The sequence below is a fragment of the Amblyomma mixtum genome, chromosome 5 (assembly GCF_055824585.1).
Source record: "Amblyomma mixtum isolate Tamu chromosome 5, ASM5582458v1, whole genome shotgun sequence".
NCBI lineage: Eukaryota > Metazoa > Arthropoda > Arachnida > Ixodida > Ixodidae > Amblyomma > Amblyomma mixtum.
Genome location: NC_143016.1, coordinates 53,501,386 through 53,516,134, shown reverse-complemented (window position 1 = coordinate 53,516,134; position 14,749 = coordinate 53,501,386). Strand labels below are relative to the sequence as shown.

The 14,749-nt window shown below is 51.5% G+C and overlaps 2 protein-coding genes across 3 annotated transcripts in view; both read right to left on the bottom strand.

Moving 5' to 3' along the window:
* LOC149342185 (uncharacterized) overlaps positions 1-11,346 on the bottom strand; it is a 93,326-nt gene extending 81,980 nt beyond the window's left edge. The window contains exon 1 of one of the 2 annotated variants that reach the window (XR_016283012.1): positions 11,072-11,346. The gene's annotated coding sequence lies outside the window, so the exon portion shown is untranslated. The remainder of the gene's footprint in view (positions 1-11,071) is intronic. The other variant, XM_089544464.1, reaches the window with a different exon arrangement.
* LOC149342186 (uncharacterized) lies at positions 7,891-11,056 on the bottom strand. The gene is made up of 2 exons (XM_089544461.1): positions 9,577-11,056; positions 7,891-8,635 (listed from the first exon to the last, which is right to left on the bottom strand). Exons 1-2 carry the CDS (start codon positions 9,641-9,643, stop codon positions 8,145-8,147), a joined length of 558 nt encoding a protein of 185 aa, XP_089400587.1. The 5' UTR covers positions 9,644-11,056; the 3' UTR covers positions 7,891-8,144.
* Positions 11,347-14,749: the final 3,403 nt, after the last annotated feature.

Here is a 14,749-nt window from a genome sequence, read left to right as displayed (position 1 = left end):
GAGAGAGGGGCTACCAGGTCAAGCCGTCGCTAGCGGCCAAGACCTACTGAACTACAGACCTGCACATTTGGCACTGCTCCAGCGCGCATGTTCTAGTTCATGCCTTTTGCCGCTAGGAAAAGGCACCTACGGGAAGCGTGGCGCTACATTATACCTGTTGAACAAGATGGCCTCCTCCATCATTTTGTTTCAAACAAGGCAGTTTCGTCGTTTGTCCACGTAATCATTAACATCCATTTATCTATGCTAGGCACGGTGGTGCTGACGAAAAGAAAGCGGATAAAAAGAAAGACGTTTTTTATACTCATCCAGAGCGAAAAAAGTCGTTATTGTGGATATTTTATCGTTGATGTTAAGATAGCAGAAGAATACAAAACAAATGTATTAAATATCTTGCTCAAATTGGCAAACGATGATGATGATGAAAGCAGACGAACAGGTCAACCGAGCGCCCTCAACGGCCAATAAGCTAACGAAAGTTGGCGCACGCTGCTCCATAGGACCCCGCCATATGTGCAGGTCTGTAGTTCAGTAGGTCTTGCTAGCGGCGGCCGGTAGCCACCGCACGAGCGGAGCGCCTAGAGCGCCTTAGGGTGCCTCGATGAGCAGGGGCGCGCGCATCGAGGCACCCTAAGAGCGCCTACGCGCCCAGCGCCGTGCCGCGACAGGCGTCGGAAAACGTACGTAACTAGATGGCCTGTCCTCTCCTGTCGCTGGCACTAGCGTGAGCGCTCAGCTCGGCGAAGAAAACGGAGCGAAGGGCTGTACCGGATGCCGAGAGAGGGGCGTTCTCTGATTGGTTGCACAGACCGCTAACCAGCCAGCCACTTCAGGCGCCAGCGCGAGCGCGGCGCGAGTGAGGCGCTAATATCTGACATGGACAGATATTAAGCATTAAATGCTTTTAGCTCCCGTTGTCGGCAGTGTGGCGACGTCACGCCGAGACAGAGAGCCAACATCCGGGCACTGAATTCCACACATCCGGGCACTCAAAACGATAACACCCGGGCACCGTACGAGATTTAACGACTCTCTAAGCCCTCCTAAAGGACCGGCATACAAGCGCCGGTAGCTTCGCGCCTAACGGGTGCTGGCGTTCCTCCCTTCTTTACGGTGCGGTTCGGGTGTCCACCGAGATGACAGAGAATTACTGCGCCATTTCCTTTCCTCAAAAAGCCTTGCGTTCAAAGGGCAAGGCATCGCGCCGAACGGGTGGTGGCGTTCCGTGGACTGCCTGGCAGCGCTACAACAGGCTGTCGCGTTCCACTCCTAAAGGCGAAGCTTAAGTTTCATTAATTAGCAGTTAATATTTCGTCATTAATCAGTAATTAGTCCCTAATTAGTAAATTGTCATTACTTCGTCGTCAATTATGTGTCACGTAATCCAGTGGTGACGTCACCAGTGTCACATAGGCAAAGTGGGGCGGAAAACGCTTTCGCCTCTACGCACTTGAAGACAGTTTCGAACGCGCTGCATATACATTCTTGTCAGGCCTGCGTCTCGTCGTGTCCGCGTACGCTTCGTATTATGCCCGTAAACATTTCATGCTCTCGGTTATGGGATAGGCAGGTATTTTTAGAGCGCAGCTCTTTGGCGTCCGTACCTGGGTTTCGCGTCGGCGTCGGCGTCGGCGTCGGCCTCGTAACCAGCTCCGCCCCCAATGTCACGCTTTTCAATTGGTCGAAATGCTCGTGACGTCACAGTGCGTAAATTTCAAATGGGGCCAATTGTACTTTGGCTAGTAACCATGCAACCAATCAAAGGGATCGTATAGTGATGCTGCAAACTAAGTTGGACTGAGTGTAGTTAATTGCTTAATTAATCAATTCGCCTAATTAATATAGAGAAGAATGAAGAGGTCAGAAGAAAAGAAAAGAAAGACGCGCGCCGCAGCGACAACAGCGTCCGCGGAAGGAGACGCTGCTGAAAAAAAAAAACAGATAAGTACGAAGCCGCGCTCCCTCCACCACCACGCACTTCCCCACTCAGTAAGACGTTGCTCGTTTCATATACGTTGTGTCGAACATCCTAGACAGTTCCAACAATTGACAGGTTAATGACAGAACACGATGGATAGAAATACAATAATATAAATATGAAATAGCCTAATTAACCTTTCTAGTTAGACCGCATAAATCAATAAAACCGAGAACGAAATTGGTCGAGTTGGGGAATCGAACCAGGGTCTCCGGAGTGCGATACGAGCACGCTAGCCACTCCGTAATGCCAGCTGAATGGTTTGGAATGAACAAAGGCGCGTCTAGCTAATACGGCGTCTTCGTTCACTCCCATCTTCCCCCTTTCCCTTACGGCGAGGTGCAGGTGTCCACCCAGATATGCGAGAGAGATAGATTTCCTTTCCTCAAAAAATAAATTTACCGTCCAGCAAGGCGTACAGCCGAATTGGCGATGGCGTTCTGTGGACTCCCTGGCAGCGTTGCAAGACGCTGTCGCGTTCCACTCTTGCAGGCGAAGCTTAACATGTTAACCACACATCAGTAACACACGCAGACAGCCAATGGACGCGTCATTCGCTGGCAGCACTTGATTCATCATTCACAACCACATTCTTAACGTACGCTTTCTTGCCGCACATGCCAAAGACGTACACCACGATCACATTCTGCGCCATTCCTCTGTACTTTGCTTTGCTGAAACCTGGATGAATCCCGAAGAGCCTCTCGAAATCATAGATTTCCTATACTGCTGTGGTGCTCGCAGAGACCACAACAGAGCGGCGGGAGTCGCTATCTACTTGCGCACAGGTCTCTCTGCAATACCAGTCGAAATGTTTGGCACGTCACATGAAGTTGGCGAACTGTGCGCCGCAAAGTTGCCCAACGGCTTGCTGGTAGTAGCTGCCTACTTCGCCCCTACCGCACTCACGAAAGACGTCGTGCACTTCCTGCAACTCGCATTAACCGTCCATCGATCCACACCGATGTTAGTAGTGGGGGACTTTAATGTTGACATAAAGACAAACAGCAATTTCCTAACACTTATGCGGGAGAACATCCCGTTCCTCTCGCTCGTAACGCGTCCCACGGCTGTGACAACCTCGCGAGGCACTTGTATAGATCTCGTCTTTGAGAATCAAGCATTGGTGTACCAAGTCGAACATATATCAGTCTATTTCTCCGACCACAAAGCTTCCTTCATGACTGTGAAGAACTGTTAGTGGAATCTTTGTTAAAGGAATACGTGTGAAAAAAAAAAAACTCTGTGATAGCGCATACATGTGTTGCTCGATTTCTTTGCCTCAATCTATCGAAAAGTTGAAACAGCTTATTTGCTGCGCTCAAATTTCGCATTAGGAAGTAACGTAATCGTCGGTAATTTTTTTTTGCCAAGCGCCAGCGCCAGCTCGCATCTGCGCCTCGAGCATGCGCAGACCGGCTCCGGCGTACGCTCGTACGCTGGTTTGGTTTGGTTTGGTTTATGGGGTTTAACGTCCCAAAGCGACTAAGGCTATGAGAGACGCCGTAGTGAAGGGCTCCGGAAATTTCGACCACCTGGGGTTCTTTAACGTGCACTGACATCGCACAGTACACGGGCCTCTAGAATTTCTCCTCCAAAGAAATTCCAGCCGCCGCGGCCGGGATCGAACCCGCGTCTTTCGGGTCAGCAGCCGAGCACCATAACCGCTGAGCCACCGCGGCGGCGTACGCTCGTACGCGTAGGCGCCACTTAGTGGTAGGCGCTGCGCTCGTGGGCCATTGGAATGATCTCTGACATCATGCCATGCCTAGTGACGTCATAGCGTGACGTCATACCAGGGTGAGAGATGGGCGGAACTCGTGTGCAGCCTCATTTCCTGCAATAGACTCATGCGCTGGGATCCATATTATCTCTATGTTACGTTCTATCGGCCTCGCCTCGAGGACGTGTTTGGCCTCTTCCGAGATTCTTCCTTTCGCGAAGTTTCTTACTGCAGTTTTGCTGTCACTTAAAATCGTCGTGGCCTTGGTACCGACGCAAGCGAGCGCTATCGCCAACTCTTCCGCCGCATTGGCAGCTCTCGTGCGGCTCGAAGCCGCTACCGTTGGTACTCCTGCCCCGTCGACCACAGCGGATACAGCCGCCCCGTGCTGTCCGCACGCCGCGTCTACGTACGCCACCTGGTCTGCCGGTCGCTCCTTCATCTTCCTCTCGTAGGCCTTAGCCCTATGTTCTCGCCTTTCCTTGTTATACACGGGGTGCATGTTCCGCGGCATAGGTGGGACGCATATCTTGGCCCTGATTCCTGCCGGGATGTTTACCATCTTGTGCGTGCTACTTTCTGGCCGGATTCCTACCACCGGGCGGCCGCAGAGCAGCCCTCCCGCATAGACATGAAAGATAGCCTAATTTCATACCACGAGATCACGGAACATTATAAGCTGAGCAGGAGGGTGTATCCGCCGCCCGACCGTTCCCTCGCAAAAGAGGAGGCAATTGCGTGGAGAAGATTGCAAGGGGGGAATCACATAAGCCCCTTCTGGGTATACATAACAATCTCCAAAGAGGAGAAAGACCAATATTGTATAACGTGCGGGGAGAGGGGCACTCTCGACCATGTCATATGGGAATGTGCTGGAAGCCCGGGCGCCGAGCAAAAGATAGAAGATAGAGAAGCCTGGGAGACCTTGCTGCGGAGCGAGGACCCCGCTAAGCAGCAACAAGCCACCCGCCTGGCGGCTGAGGCCGTGAAGAGACAATGTGTCTTCACCAGACCTTAGTTTGCGAGGCTCCTAAGTAGGGCTCCCTTAGGCCTGCGTGCCGGGGGGTCCAAAAAGGAGTCTCATTTCGGTGGAAATAAACGTTTTGATGATGATGATGATGGGCGGAAGAGCCTCGAGCATGCGCCTCGAGCATGCGCAGACCGGCTCCGGCGTACGCTCGTAAGCGTAGGCGCCACTTAGTGGTAGGCGCTGCGCTCGTGGGCCATTGGAATGATCTCTGACATCATGCCATGCCTAGTGACGTCATAGCGTGACGTCATACCAGGGTGAGAGATGGGCGGAAGAGCGATGGCTTCTTCGCCTCTATACCAAACACGGTACTGTGCCCGGCGGTGCTTAAACATTTCAATGCGGCCTTTTCGGGGAGTGTCCACGCTGTGGGGAAGTGTTTGCGAGCACGTATTATATGGTTAAAATTTTCACCAGCGCTGCGACTAGGAACAAGAACAGAGAAGGAAGACAAGGACAAGCGCTACTAACAACTGAAAGTGTATTTGAAAAAACACAGATTATATGCACACAACTGACAACCCACAGCGCCTGCGCTTCCCGCAAAAAGCACGCAAAAGAAAGTTAAGAATCTAGATACAAAATTTCACATTCATGTAAGTTTACAGATGGTGTGCTAACGCACGTGTCGCTGTTCTTGTGAATGTGATGGGCTTCACACAACTCCCTAGTCAGCTGATCTGGATGTCTGAATTTAATCTTTGCCCTGTTAAGCAGTGGAAAGCATGCTTTTTTATGAGACACACCGTTTCACACACAGACACACAGACGCAGTTTTGAAAACTGCGGGTTTGGTCTGAAATTTACTTTTGAATTACCGGAAGAAAATCAGCTGCAATTCTTGGATATTAGATTGGAGAAAAAGGTGAATCATGTTTGTTGGTCCTTCCTACAGCGGTCGGAAAAGCCTTCGCTAAATTATCAGTCTGGGCATTCGAAAATAGTTAAATTGCGGCATAGCAGTGTCTTATTTAGGATCTGCACTTACTAAATCATGTATTCATACTTTAGGCAGCAGTTTCGATAAGCAGGTTCAAAGGCTAAGGTCAGCGGGCTTCCCCAAAGATGTGATAGCGCTTGCTAGCAACAAGATCCTGCATAAGATGAAGTCGTTTGGTAGACATGAAGCACAGGAAAATTCCGGTAATGATAGAACGAAGTATGCGGTAATACCCTACATTCATCAGTTATCCCATAGGCTTAAGCAGGTTGGCACTAGATATGGGGTTAAAGTGCTCTTTTCGGTCCCTAATAAACTAGGCAAGGTTTGTGCTATTGTTGACAAAAGAGCCCGGGAACAGAAGCAAATAAGAGGCAAAAGAAAAACAAATAATGCATGCCAGGTGGATCATGAATCACCCTTTGTGCCATGTGCAGAGGGAGTGGTATATGACATACCTTTTAAATGCGGCAGGAATTACATTAGGCAAACCGGGAAATGCATAAATACACGCTTACGTCAGCATAAAACCTCTTTGAATGGTGCTCCTTCATCAAATCTGTCCCTTCATTACAGAGATTGTCATCTGAACAAACCCGGTGTGTCTAATAAAAAAGCATGCTTTCCACTGCTTAACAGGGCAAAGATTAAATTCAGACATCCAGATCAGCTGACTAGGGAGTTGTGTGAAGCCTATCACATTCACAAGAACAGCGACACGTGCGTTAGCACACCATCTGTAAACTTACATGAATGTGAAATTTTGTATCTAGATCCTTAACTTTCTTTTGTGTGCTTTTTGCGGGAAGCGCAGGCGCTGTGGGTTGTCAGTTGTGTGCATATAATCTGTGTTTTTTCAAATAAACGTTCAGTTGTTAGTAGCGCTTGTCCTTGTCTTCCTTCTCTGTTCTTGTTCCTAGTCGCAGCGCTGGTGAAAATTTTAAAGAGGTACCAACTAGCTTAAACCACCATTTTGCTCCAGTATTATATGGTGTGGGCATGCCCGGCCAATCCTGCTTTCCCACCCCTCCCGAGAGGACTTGGAAGGCTGCCCTGGCTCAACTCTCCAGGACCAACGAGCCCTGGTGACAAGAGCCCGGGCCGCCGCGGAGGCCACAGGGGTCCCGGACTAGGGATCCCTCCAAGTGATTGTGAGGGCCGGGCCCTTCAGGCCCGGTCCAAGCAATACCTCTTGTAAATAGAAATAAACGTTTTACACCACCAGCACCACGAACAGATCAGCTTCGCTGGCCACTGCATGAAAGCACTATGATATCGCCTTAGCCAATCATGCCTGTTAACTTCCACACTATCAGGCTGTCCATTTCCCGTCATCGTCTTCATCCAAATTCCATCTTCTATTTTTGTTTCTTATTTGATGGTTTAGGCTTGGTTTGTGAGGGTTTAACGTCCCAAAGCGACTAAGGCTATCAGGGATGCCGTAGTGAAGGCAGAGACATGGGAGAGGTCTTTGCCCTGCGGTGGGCATAGTCACGCTGATGATGATGATATCGCACAGTACACGGACCTCTTTTTTCCTAATTTGCAAAAACGTATGGAAAACGTTTTTGTGCATTTGTCAGTTCCCCCCCCCCCCCCCCCGTCTTCTGGCCAATCCCCCGCAGTGGTTCCATGCCATTAACTCATCGAGGACAGCAAGAATATGTGCGCAAAAGTGACGAAAGAAAGGCAACGTGCATAAATAACTCGCTGGGAGAGCGGACACCTGTCGCGCTTCGAGCTACGGGGTGGCGACAGAGATATGTGCGCTGCTTGAGTCTGCGTTGACGTTTTGGCAGAAAAGCAACACTGCTGCAATAGTTGGCCGGCGTTCAATAGATTTACTGGCGTTAGCGCAGAATTTGTATACCCCGAGAACTTCGATGAAAGGGAGCATAACTAGCTCCCTGGGTCAGTGGACCCCTAAGGTACTACACGGCGATGTTGTCCACCGGCAAAAACCTGCTTTCGCACAAACTTTCGTACTTAGCAATGCTAAACGTCCGGCAATTAGGCCTTCCTGGAGCTCCGCTGCCCTGCCTCTACCATTATGCCAAATTAAAAAAAAAAACTGCCTCTTCAAATGCCCCATTCACCGCATGGCTTTGGATTCTACTGGCTGACCGCCTAGCGTTAATACGACTTCCGGCGTTTAATGTGACGAAGAGAAGTATTCCTCCTCTGTACCCATTTCCATGTTAAGTAAAATAGCCACAAAGTCGAATTTCAAACGTTTAATATGCGTTAAAGGAGTAGCAATAACTTTCTGGCCACATGCAGGTCCGCACGTATCATCCAGTCCATAAGGGGTACACGCCGGTACTGGTGCCTGTCACCAACGGCCCGTAGTAGACGAGCCACTGGCTCCACCGTCGTACACTTCCGAGTGGCGGAAGCGCCACCTCAGCGTCGCCATGGCCGCCGGCAGTCACCCCACAGGAACCCACGTTTGTTGGAACCGGTCGCCCAGCACCTACACCTGTATGTCGTAGCTGGACAGGGCGAAGTATTCCATGACGAGTGCAACCCTCCCATAACGTGGCGTTGAGGTCCCGACAGCCAGGCACCGGAGCGGGCGACGAAGACCATTACCCTTGGCGGTGGAGCCTCGCACGCTTGCTACGAGGCCTTCCCTGCGAACCGCGTCCACAGGATGCTGGCTCATCGACGACCTAGCCTCGTTGAAGCACAGCAGTCGGGCTTCTGCACACATCACTTCCGGTAACCCCGTTGAAAGGAGATCAGCAGAGAAGAAGGCTGGTCGTTGCACGAAGCTCTGGTGTAAACTGTCGACAGCTCCGGCCAGGCCTTCATCGTCACTCTGCCTCCGCAAGTGTTGTTCGCTTTGGCCCGTGTGTGGCTGCTGCGTCTGGCGGCCCATCTGGCTACGTCTATAGTGGCTGGTGGCGTCAGAGGGGTGGTGGCAGGAGGCCATGGCGACGCAATAAACAAAAATTCTGTCGCCTGCAGGAAGAAACGAAATAATCCGTTATGACGAACGCCTCTGTCGAGGGCGCGATTCCTGAAATGTGTTACCGTGTGGTGGCGTAACAAACCTCACAACTCGAGGTTATGCTCTTTAAACTGCGCTGCTACAGTCTTTCATGTTCACTCGTCTTCCATAGCTGCTGTAAATTCAGTATCAGTTCGTGCATAATACAAATGCATACGTCACCGTATACACCGAAGGAGACTACTTTTAAAAAACAGCAAGAACAAAAGAGGAGCATATATACTAGTTCTGAGAGTATGCATAGCATGGCTGAAGCCAGAGTGCACGGTTGACATCCTTGGGTCTATGAAAGAAATTCATTTCAAATACTCCATTTTGATCAAAAAGGCACAAGGTCACTGTGTGTGTGTGTGTGGGGGGGGGGGGGGGGGGGGTCAAAGAAATTGGAGATATCTGCAACTACGGGGATTTTTACCGAACCTAACCCGCTTACAAAACAGCGAACACGCCCGGGCAGCCACCCATTTCGTAACAGTAAACCCTTTTCCCCTACACTTGTGGGCGTCGACTGCAATTAAGTAACGCCGAAAGAACGCGACTATCGTGCTATATACGCTTTCGTTTGGAAGGGTCGCACAAGTATGGTATACTTTTGCTGGTATCGAGTGACTAGAGAAAGATGCCAAGCGGCGCGAAAACACTTTAAAACGATGCGTTCCAAGAGACGCTCGCTATACATGCGACCACTTGTTCGCAAGAAACACGAATGTGAGCTTAAACGTCACCTACTCGGGTAGCTATGCTTACATGCCACGATGAGCCTTCTTTACATGTATCTATTGTCCACAAAAACTGGGACACAAATGCGAACAAAGGACGCCGCTGCTCTGAAGCAAAATTCGCTGTGGCTTAGGTTGGTTAAGCCCGGTAATCGCGAAAGCAGTATCCGTACCTACGCCATGGTACAGCTGGTAGTGTAGCTGGTGGTGGTGCTTGTGGTTAGACTTGTGGTGATGCATCGGTTATACAATCCAATCCAATCCCGTCCAATCCAATCCAATTCAATTCAATCCACTCAAATCCAATCCACTCCTATCCAATCCAATGCAATGTAATCTACTCTAATCTAATATAATCCAATCGAATCATATCCAATCTAATCTAATCAAATCTAATCCAATCTAATGCAATCAAGGTCAAATGAAGATCAATGGTGGTCACCGCCGCGGCACGGCAATGGCGTGGAAGTGCAAGTAGTATTGCTTTCGCAATAAAAAGTGTACTGTCGGAAACGGGTCGCGAACGCCTACTGTTCAAAGGCATTTGAAAAAATATAGTATCGTAGCATGAGTGGAGAATTGGCTACGTTCTCGGCTGAAACGCCAACGCAGCAGAGAGGGGAACGTCTGGAAGACCGGGTCAGTGGACGCCTAGATCGAGCTTTGACATAGTACGTGGGGTGGTGAGAGAGGCAGGTACGCATCACTGCGGAATAGGCCGCAGCGTTCATTGGGTGAGCAAACTCTCGCGATCAACCATTCAGTGCCACCTGGCAGTCACCAACAGCAGGTGCCAAACAGCGTCTGTGCGGGACGCGAGCGTCTCTGCTCCCTCAGTGGCGCAGCGAAGCATTTGGCATATTTAAATTGCAGTGAGCGCGAAACGTACGGATAGCGCGATAAGAAAAAGGTTACAAACAACCAGCCCATTCTGAAACCCTCTTGACTATCAGGCAAGGAGACGCCAAACAGAACGAAAGCAGTTAAGAACGATGCGTTCCAAGACACGCTCGCAACATGGCACTTCTTGTTCGCTAGAAACACAAATGAGAGTTAAAAGTCACCTGTTCACTCAGGTACTTACATGCCAAGATAAGCGTTCCTAAAAGGCATATATTGCCTACTAGAACTTTGAGAGAATTGCGAACGAAGGACGCCGCTGAAAATGTTCGGAACCTGTGCATTGTCGGACAGGTATCGCGAGCGCTTACCGTTCGAAGGCATTTGAATTAATGTAGCATCAGTGTAGAACTGGCTATGTTCGGGAGTGAAACACAAACGCAACAGAGACGGGCCACGGCTGCCAGACTAGAACGCCAGCAGCGTCTGTGTGGGACGCGAGCGTCTCTGCTCCCTCTGCGGCCCAGCGAAGCATTTCGCAAAGTATTTAAACTGCAAGGAGCGCGAGCGTACGAAAGCGCAGCAATGAAATACCAATATTAGAAAAAACTAGACCATTCATAAATCCTCTTTGCAGAAGAAAAAGCCACTTTATTCGCCTGAGTCATGAATTCCATCTTAGGCCTAAGGTAACCATCGCGTCGACCTCCCTTTAGAGCTGTCGGTTAGTGAAAATAGCGGACAAAGAATCTAAGCTCTAGGAAATTTTTGCCGGAGGAACGATGCCAAAGGGAGCGCACACGCAAAAAGAAAAAAAAATCCACTTACTCTGAAAGATGTTGCACTCGGGAGACTGTACCAACGTTGGACTGTAGTACACTGTCAGCACGGGAAGCAGCTGCAGCTGTGGCACGATCTTCCAGAGGAATGAAAGAACGCGATATCAATGCTAACGTTGATGATGATGATGTCCTCAGCCTTAATGGCACATGTTGCCAGCATGAATAACTGCGCATGCACGAGGAGCGAGTGACGTCACATGGCGCACATCTGGAAAGCAGCGCGCAGCCTACATCTCTCTCTCATCACCCCACGTTCCTATAAGCAAGATTCAGGCGTCCACTAACCCAGGGAGCCATTATGCGCACTTCTTTTCCTTAAAATGATCGGAGTGTAAAACGTTGTCAACGCCAACGAACACAACGAACGCCGACGGCCTATCCAACGCAAGCAGCACACATGCGTCACTATACCGCCATGGAGGTGTACCAAGGAGGATATATAGAATCCTTGAGGTGTCCACTGTCCCAAGAGGGCAGTTATGCGCCTTTCCTTTGCTTTGAGTCAATGGACACCTTAATCCCCCTTATATGTACGTGCGGCGATGCTCCTTGAGGTGTCCACTGTCCCAAGAGGAGGGCAGTTATGTGCCTTTCCTTTGCTTTGAGTCAATGGACACCTTGTGGGTTTCTAAGTGGACACAGGCCACCACCCACCGCGGGTTCGAGCTTCGCGCGAGCCAAGGGCCCCGATCAGCCGTCACCACACACACACTGGGACACCGATGCAGTGCACTCAGCCTCCGCTGGGAGGAGAGCGACGCCGCAAAGAAATAGGCCTCCAAGTTCACAAAGGAGACGTTTATTCACATCGTCCTCCAGCTGATACACACACACTCAATAGTCACCCCGTCCCGGGGGCGCGCGAGGAGCAAGGCTCCGCTGCGCGCACGAAGCGACTCGAGCAATGTGCGCCGCTAGCACGCCGCTGCAGGAGAATGTCCCCGCGGCAGTGCTGTGATCTCTCTCTCGTGTCGACCGTTGGGCCGGTTGCGAGAGAGAGTGGGCATTCAACGCAAGGTACGCCTGTCAGAGGTCGCTGGACCCCGCTGGACAGGCTCGAGCCGCTGCAGGTCAGAGGACACGTGCGAGCGAGCTCGAGTAAGCACTGGTCCGAGCGGCAAAGCCGGCACGGAGAAACAGTAGCGTACGCACCTTACGCTGTCTCGGAGGGATCTCTCTCTCTGGGCCCCGCTCGGACGGTCGCGCAGTGCGCGGCCACCAAAGCGGGTCCCGGAATTCCCGCCAAAAGGCGCCAATGGCAAAGGCCATTGGGGAGCCGGGGCGGAGCTGTGGCCAAATGACAGTGATTAGTCACCTAGCCGCCTCTCCACCGCCTGAGGCGGGAGCAAGGGAAAGAGGAGAAACAACGCGGTAGGCCGGCACAGCCGCGCAAAGGCGACGGCGGAAAGCCAGATTCCCACATCCCCCTCTCCTTAAATGCCCTCCTACCCATCGGCAAAGCACGCGGCCAAAATAAAGAAATCAATACACAAAAAAAATAAGCTACACTTCAGTTCCAAAATAAAGAAATGAATACACAAAAAAACTAGATACACTTCAGTTCCAGCCAGAACAATGTAAAAAAACAAAGGAAAAACAAGGCAAACAACACTTGCATACGCTTCAGTAAATCAAAACAGCTTGCAGATTATATACACGGTACACAAGATGTGAATTCCACTGTACAACTATGTGACAGGTGGATGTCAGCCTCAAAGTTCGATGGCGCGGCAAATTGGGCCGGTCGGCGACTCACCGCTCGCAGACTTCAAGTTGAACGCGTTGGGAGGGCCGACGACTGATGGCGGTCTTCTTTCCGTTGATGTAGGGTGCGTTGATGACGACGGGGCCGCGGCAGAGCACTGACCTCGCGCCCTTGGACACGACATCACGTTCGGGCACAAGAGAGTTAGTGCACCCCCTTCACACCGGCTTAAACGGGCGCAGATGTTCGGCGGCGTCCTGGTGTGTAACCTTGGCCACTGCGAGGGGTCCTTCTCATCCTCGCGCTCACGCAGAAGCACAGCGGCACAACTCACAGGCGTCGCCTCGGCTCATGGTTACGCGCACACACAGCCACAAACACAAACACATGTACACAAGCACGTGCGCGGACGTCGGCGACAACGATCCCCTCATCAGAAGCGTCCAGAGGCGCCGCGGCGAGGGTCAAAGGGTGCACTTTCCGCCCCCCCCATCGCCCCAAACGTCCCGCCAACATCCCCTCCATACGGGCCGCACAAAACTCGCACCGCGACACACGGCTCCTTAACGAGCCAACCACCCACAGAGGGCCGGAAATGAGAAAAGGCTCGCTGTACAAACGACACCTAATCCAATCTATTCCTTCTAGAAGATAAGAGCAAACACGAGCGGGCTGAAGTTTGCCTATATACACCTGGGTACGTTAGAACAAAAACAGACGAGCAAGCGGGGAAACGAAAGTGGCTAGAAACTGACTCAAACAAAACAAATAAATAAATAGATAAACACGCAAGGCTGGAACTGACCATGCTGCAAAAACAAAAAAAAATAACACACCGTGCTTCGCCTAGGTAGGGCCTGACGAGAAAGCTCGCCAGCTAGCTGAGGCTGCGTGCCTTCGGTTGCGGAAAAGTCCGCCGTCCGGCATTAATCACACCGGTGACCGTCGCCTCAGATTGTACCGGTGCTCCGTACGCTTGCGTTCCGCAGCACCAGTTGTGCCTTTGCGCTTGCCTTTGATACCAATGGGTACTGGCGCAAGCTCGTCAGACCGTGACGCGTAGGCCTTCAGATCTGCGATGTGGGCACGGCTGGTTTTCCCCGTAAGGGAATCCTCCAGCAGGTACGCGAGTGGCGACCAGACTCTGACCACTCGGTACGGACCAAGCCACTTAGGAGCGAGCGAGGCTGAGAACCCCTTGCTCGCATCGCTAAGAACGTGGTTGCGCTTCAGGACAAGGTCACCCACCTGAAAAGTCAGGCGGCGGTGCTTGCGGTCATATTGAGCCTTCTGTTGGGCTCTGGCTGCCGCCAAACTCTGCCTTGCTCTGTTGAGAGCCCGACCAAGCCGGTCCCGAAGCGTCGACGCATAAGCAGAGCAGTCTGCCCGCGTCTGCTCATCCCCGAGCTGGCTCTGCACGACGTTTGACATCGGATTCGCCAGCTCCCTCCCGAAATTGAGGAAGGCGGGAGAGAAACCAGTTGAGCGATTCTCAGCTGTTCGGATGGCGAACGCGAACTCGCTCAAATGGTCTGCCCAATCCTTTTGACACCCGGCAAAGGCCGCCAGCATTGGCTTGAGCGTTCGGTTGATTCGCTCGGTCAAGTTGGACTGGGGGTGGTAGGGTGAAGTGGTGTAGTGCTCGATTCCGAGGGAACGGCACGTGTTACCGAACACCCGAGCGGTGAAATAGGACGCATTGTCCGTGATCAGTCTTTCCGGAAAGCCGAACCGACAGAACACTTCCTGGAGTTTATCCAGCACCGCTCGTGCTGACACTTTCCGAAGGGGGTACAACTCAACCCATTTGGAAAAGTGGTCAGCGACTACCATCAAGTAAATGAACCCCTGCTTGCTCCTGGGGAAAGGCCCCATCAAATCGCAGGTGGCCATCTGCCACGGACGCACACTGTCAATTGGTTTCATCATTCCAGGCGGCTTGCCACCCCGTGACTTCAC

Bases quoted from the DNA above. Each gene is read 5' to 3' on its own strand.
- LOC149342186 (XM_089544461.1), bottom strand. From the start codon at position 9,643: ATGCATCACCACAAGTCTAACCACAAGCACCACCACCAGCTACACTAC. The intron at 8,636-9,576 runs GTACGGATACTG...TTCTTCCTGCAG, and splicing joins CCAGCTGTACCATGGCGTAG to GCGACAGAATTTTTGTTTAT.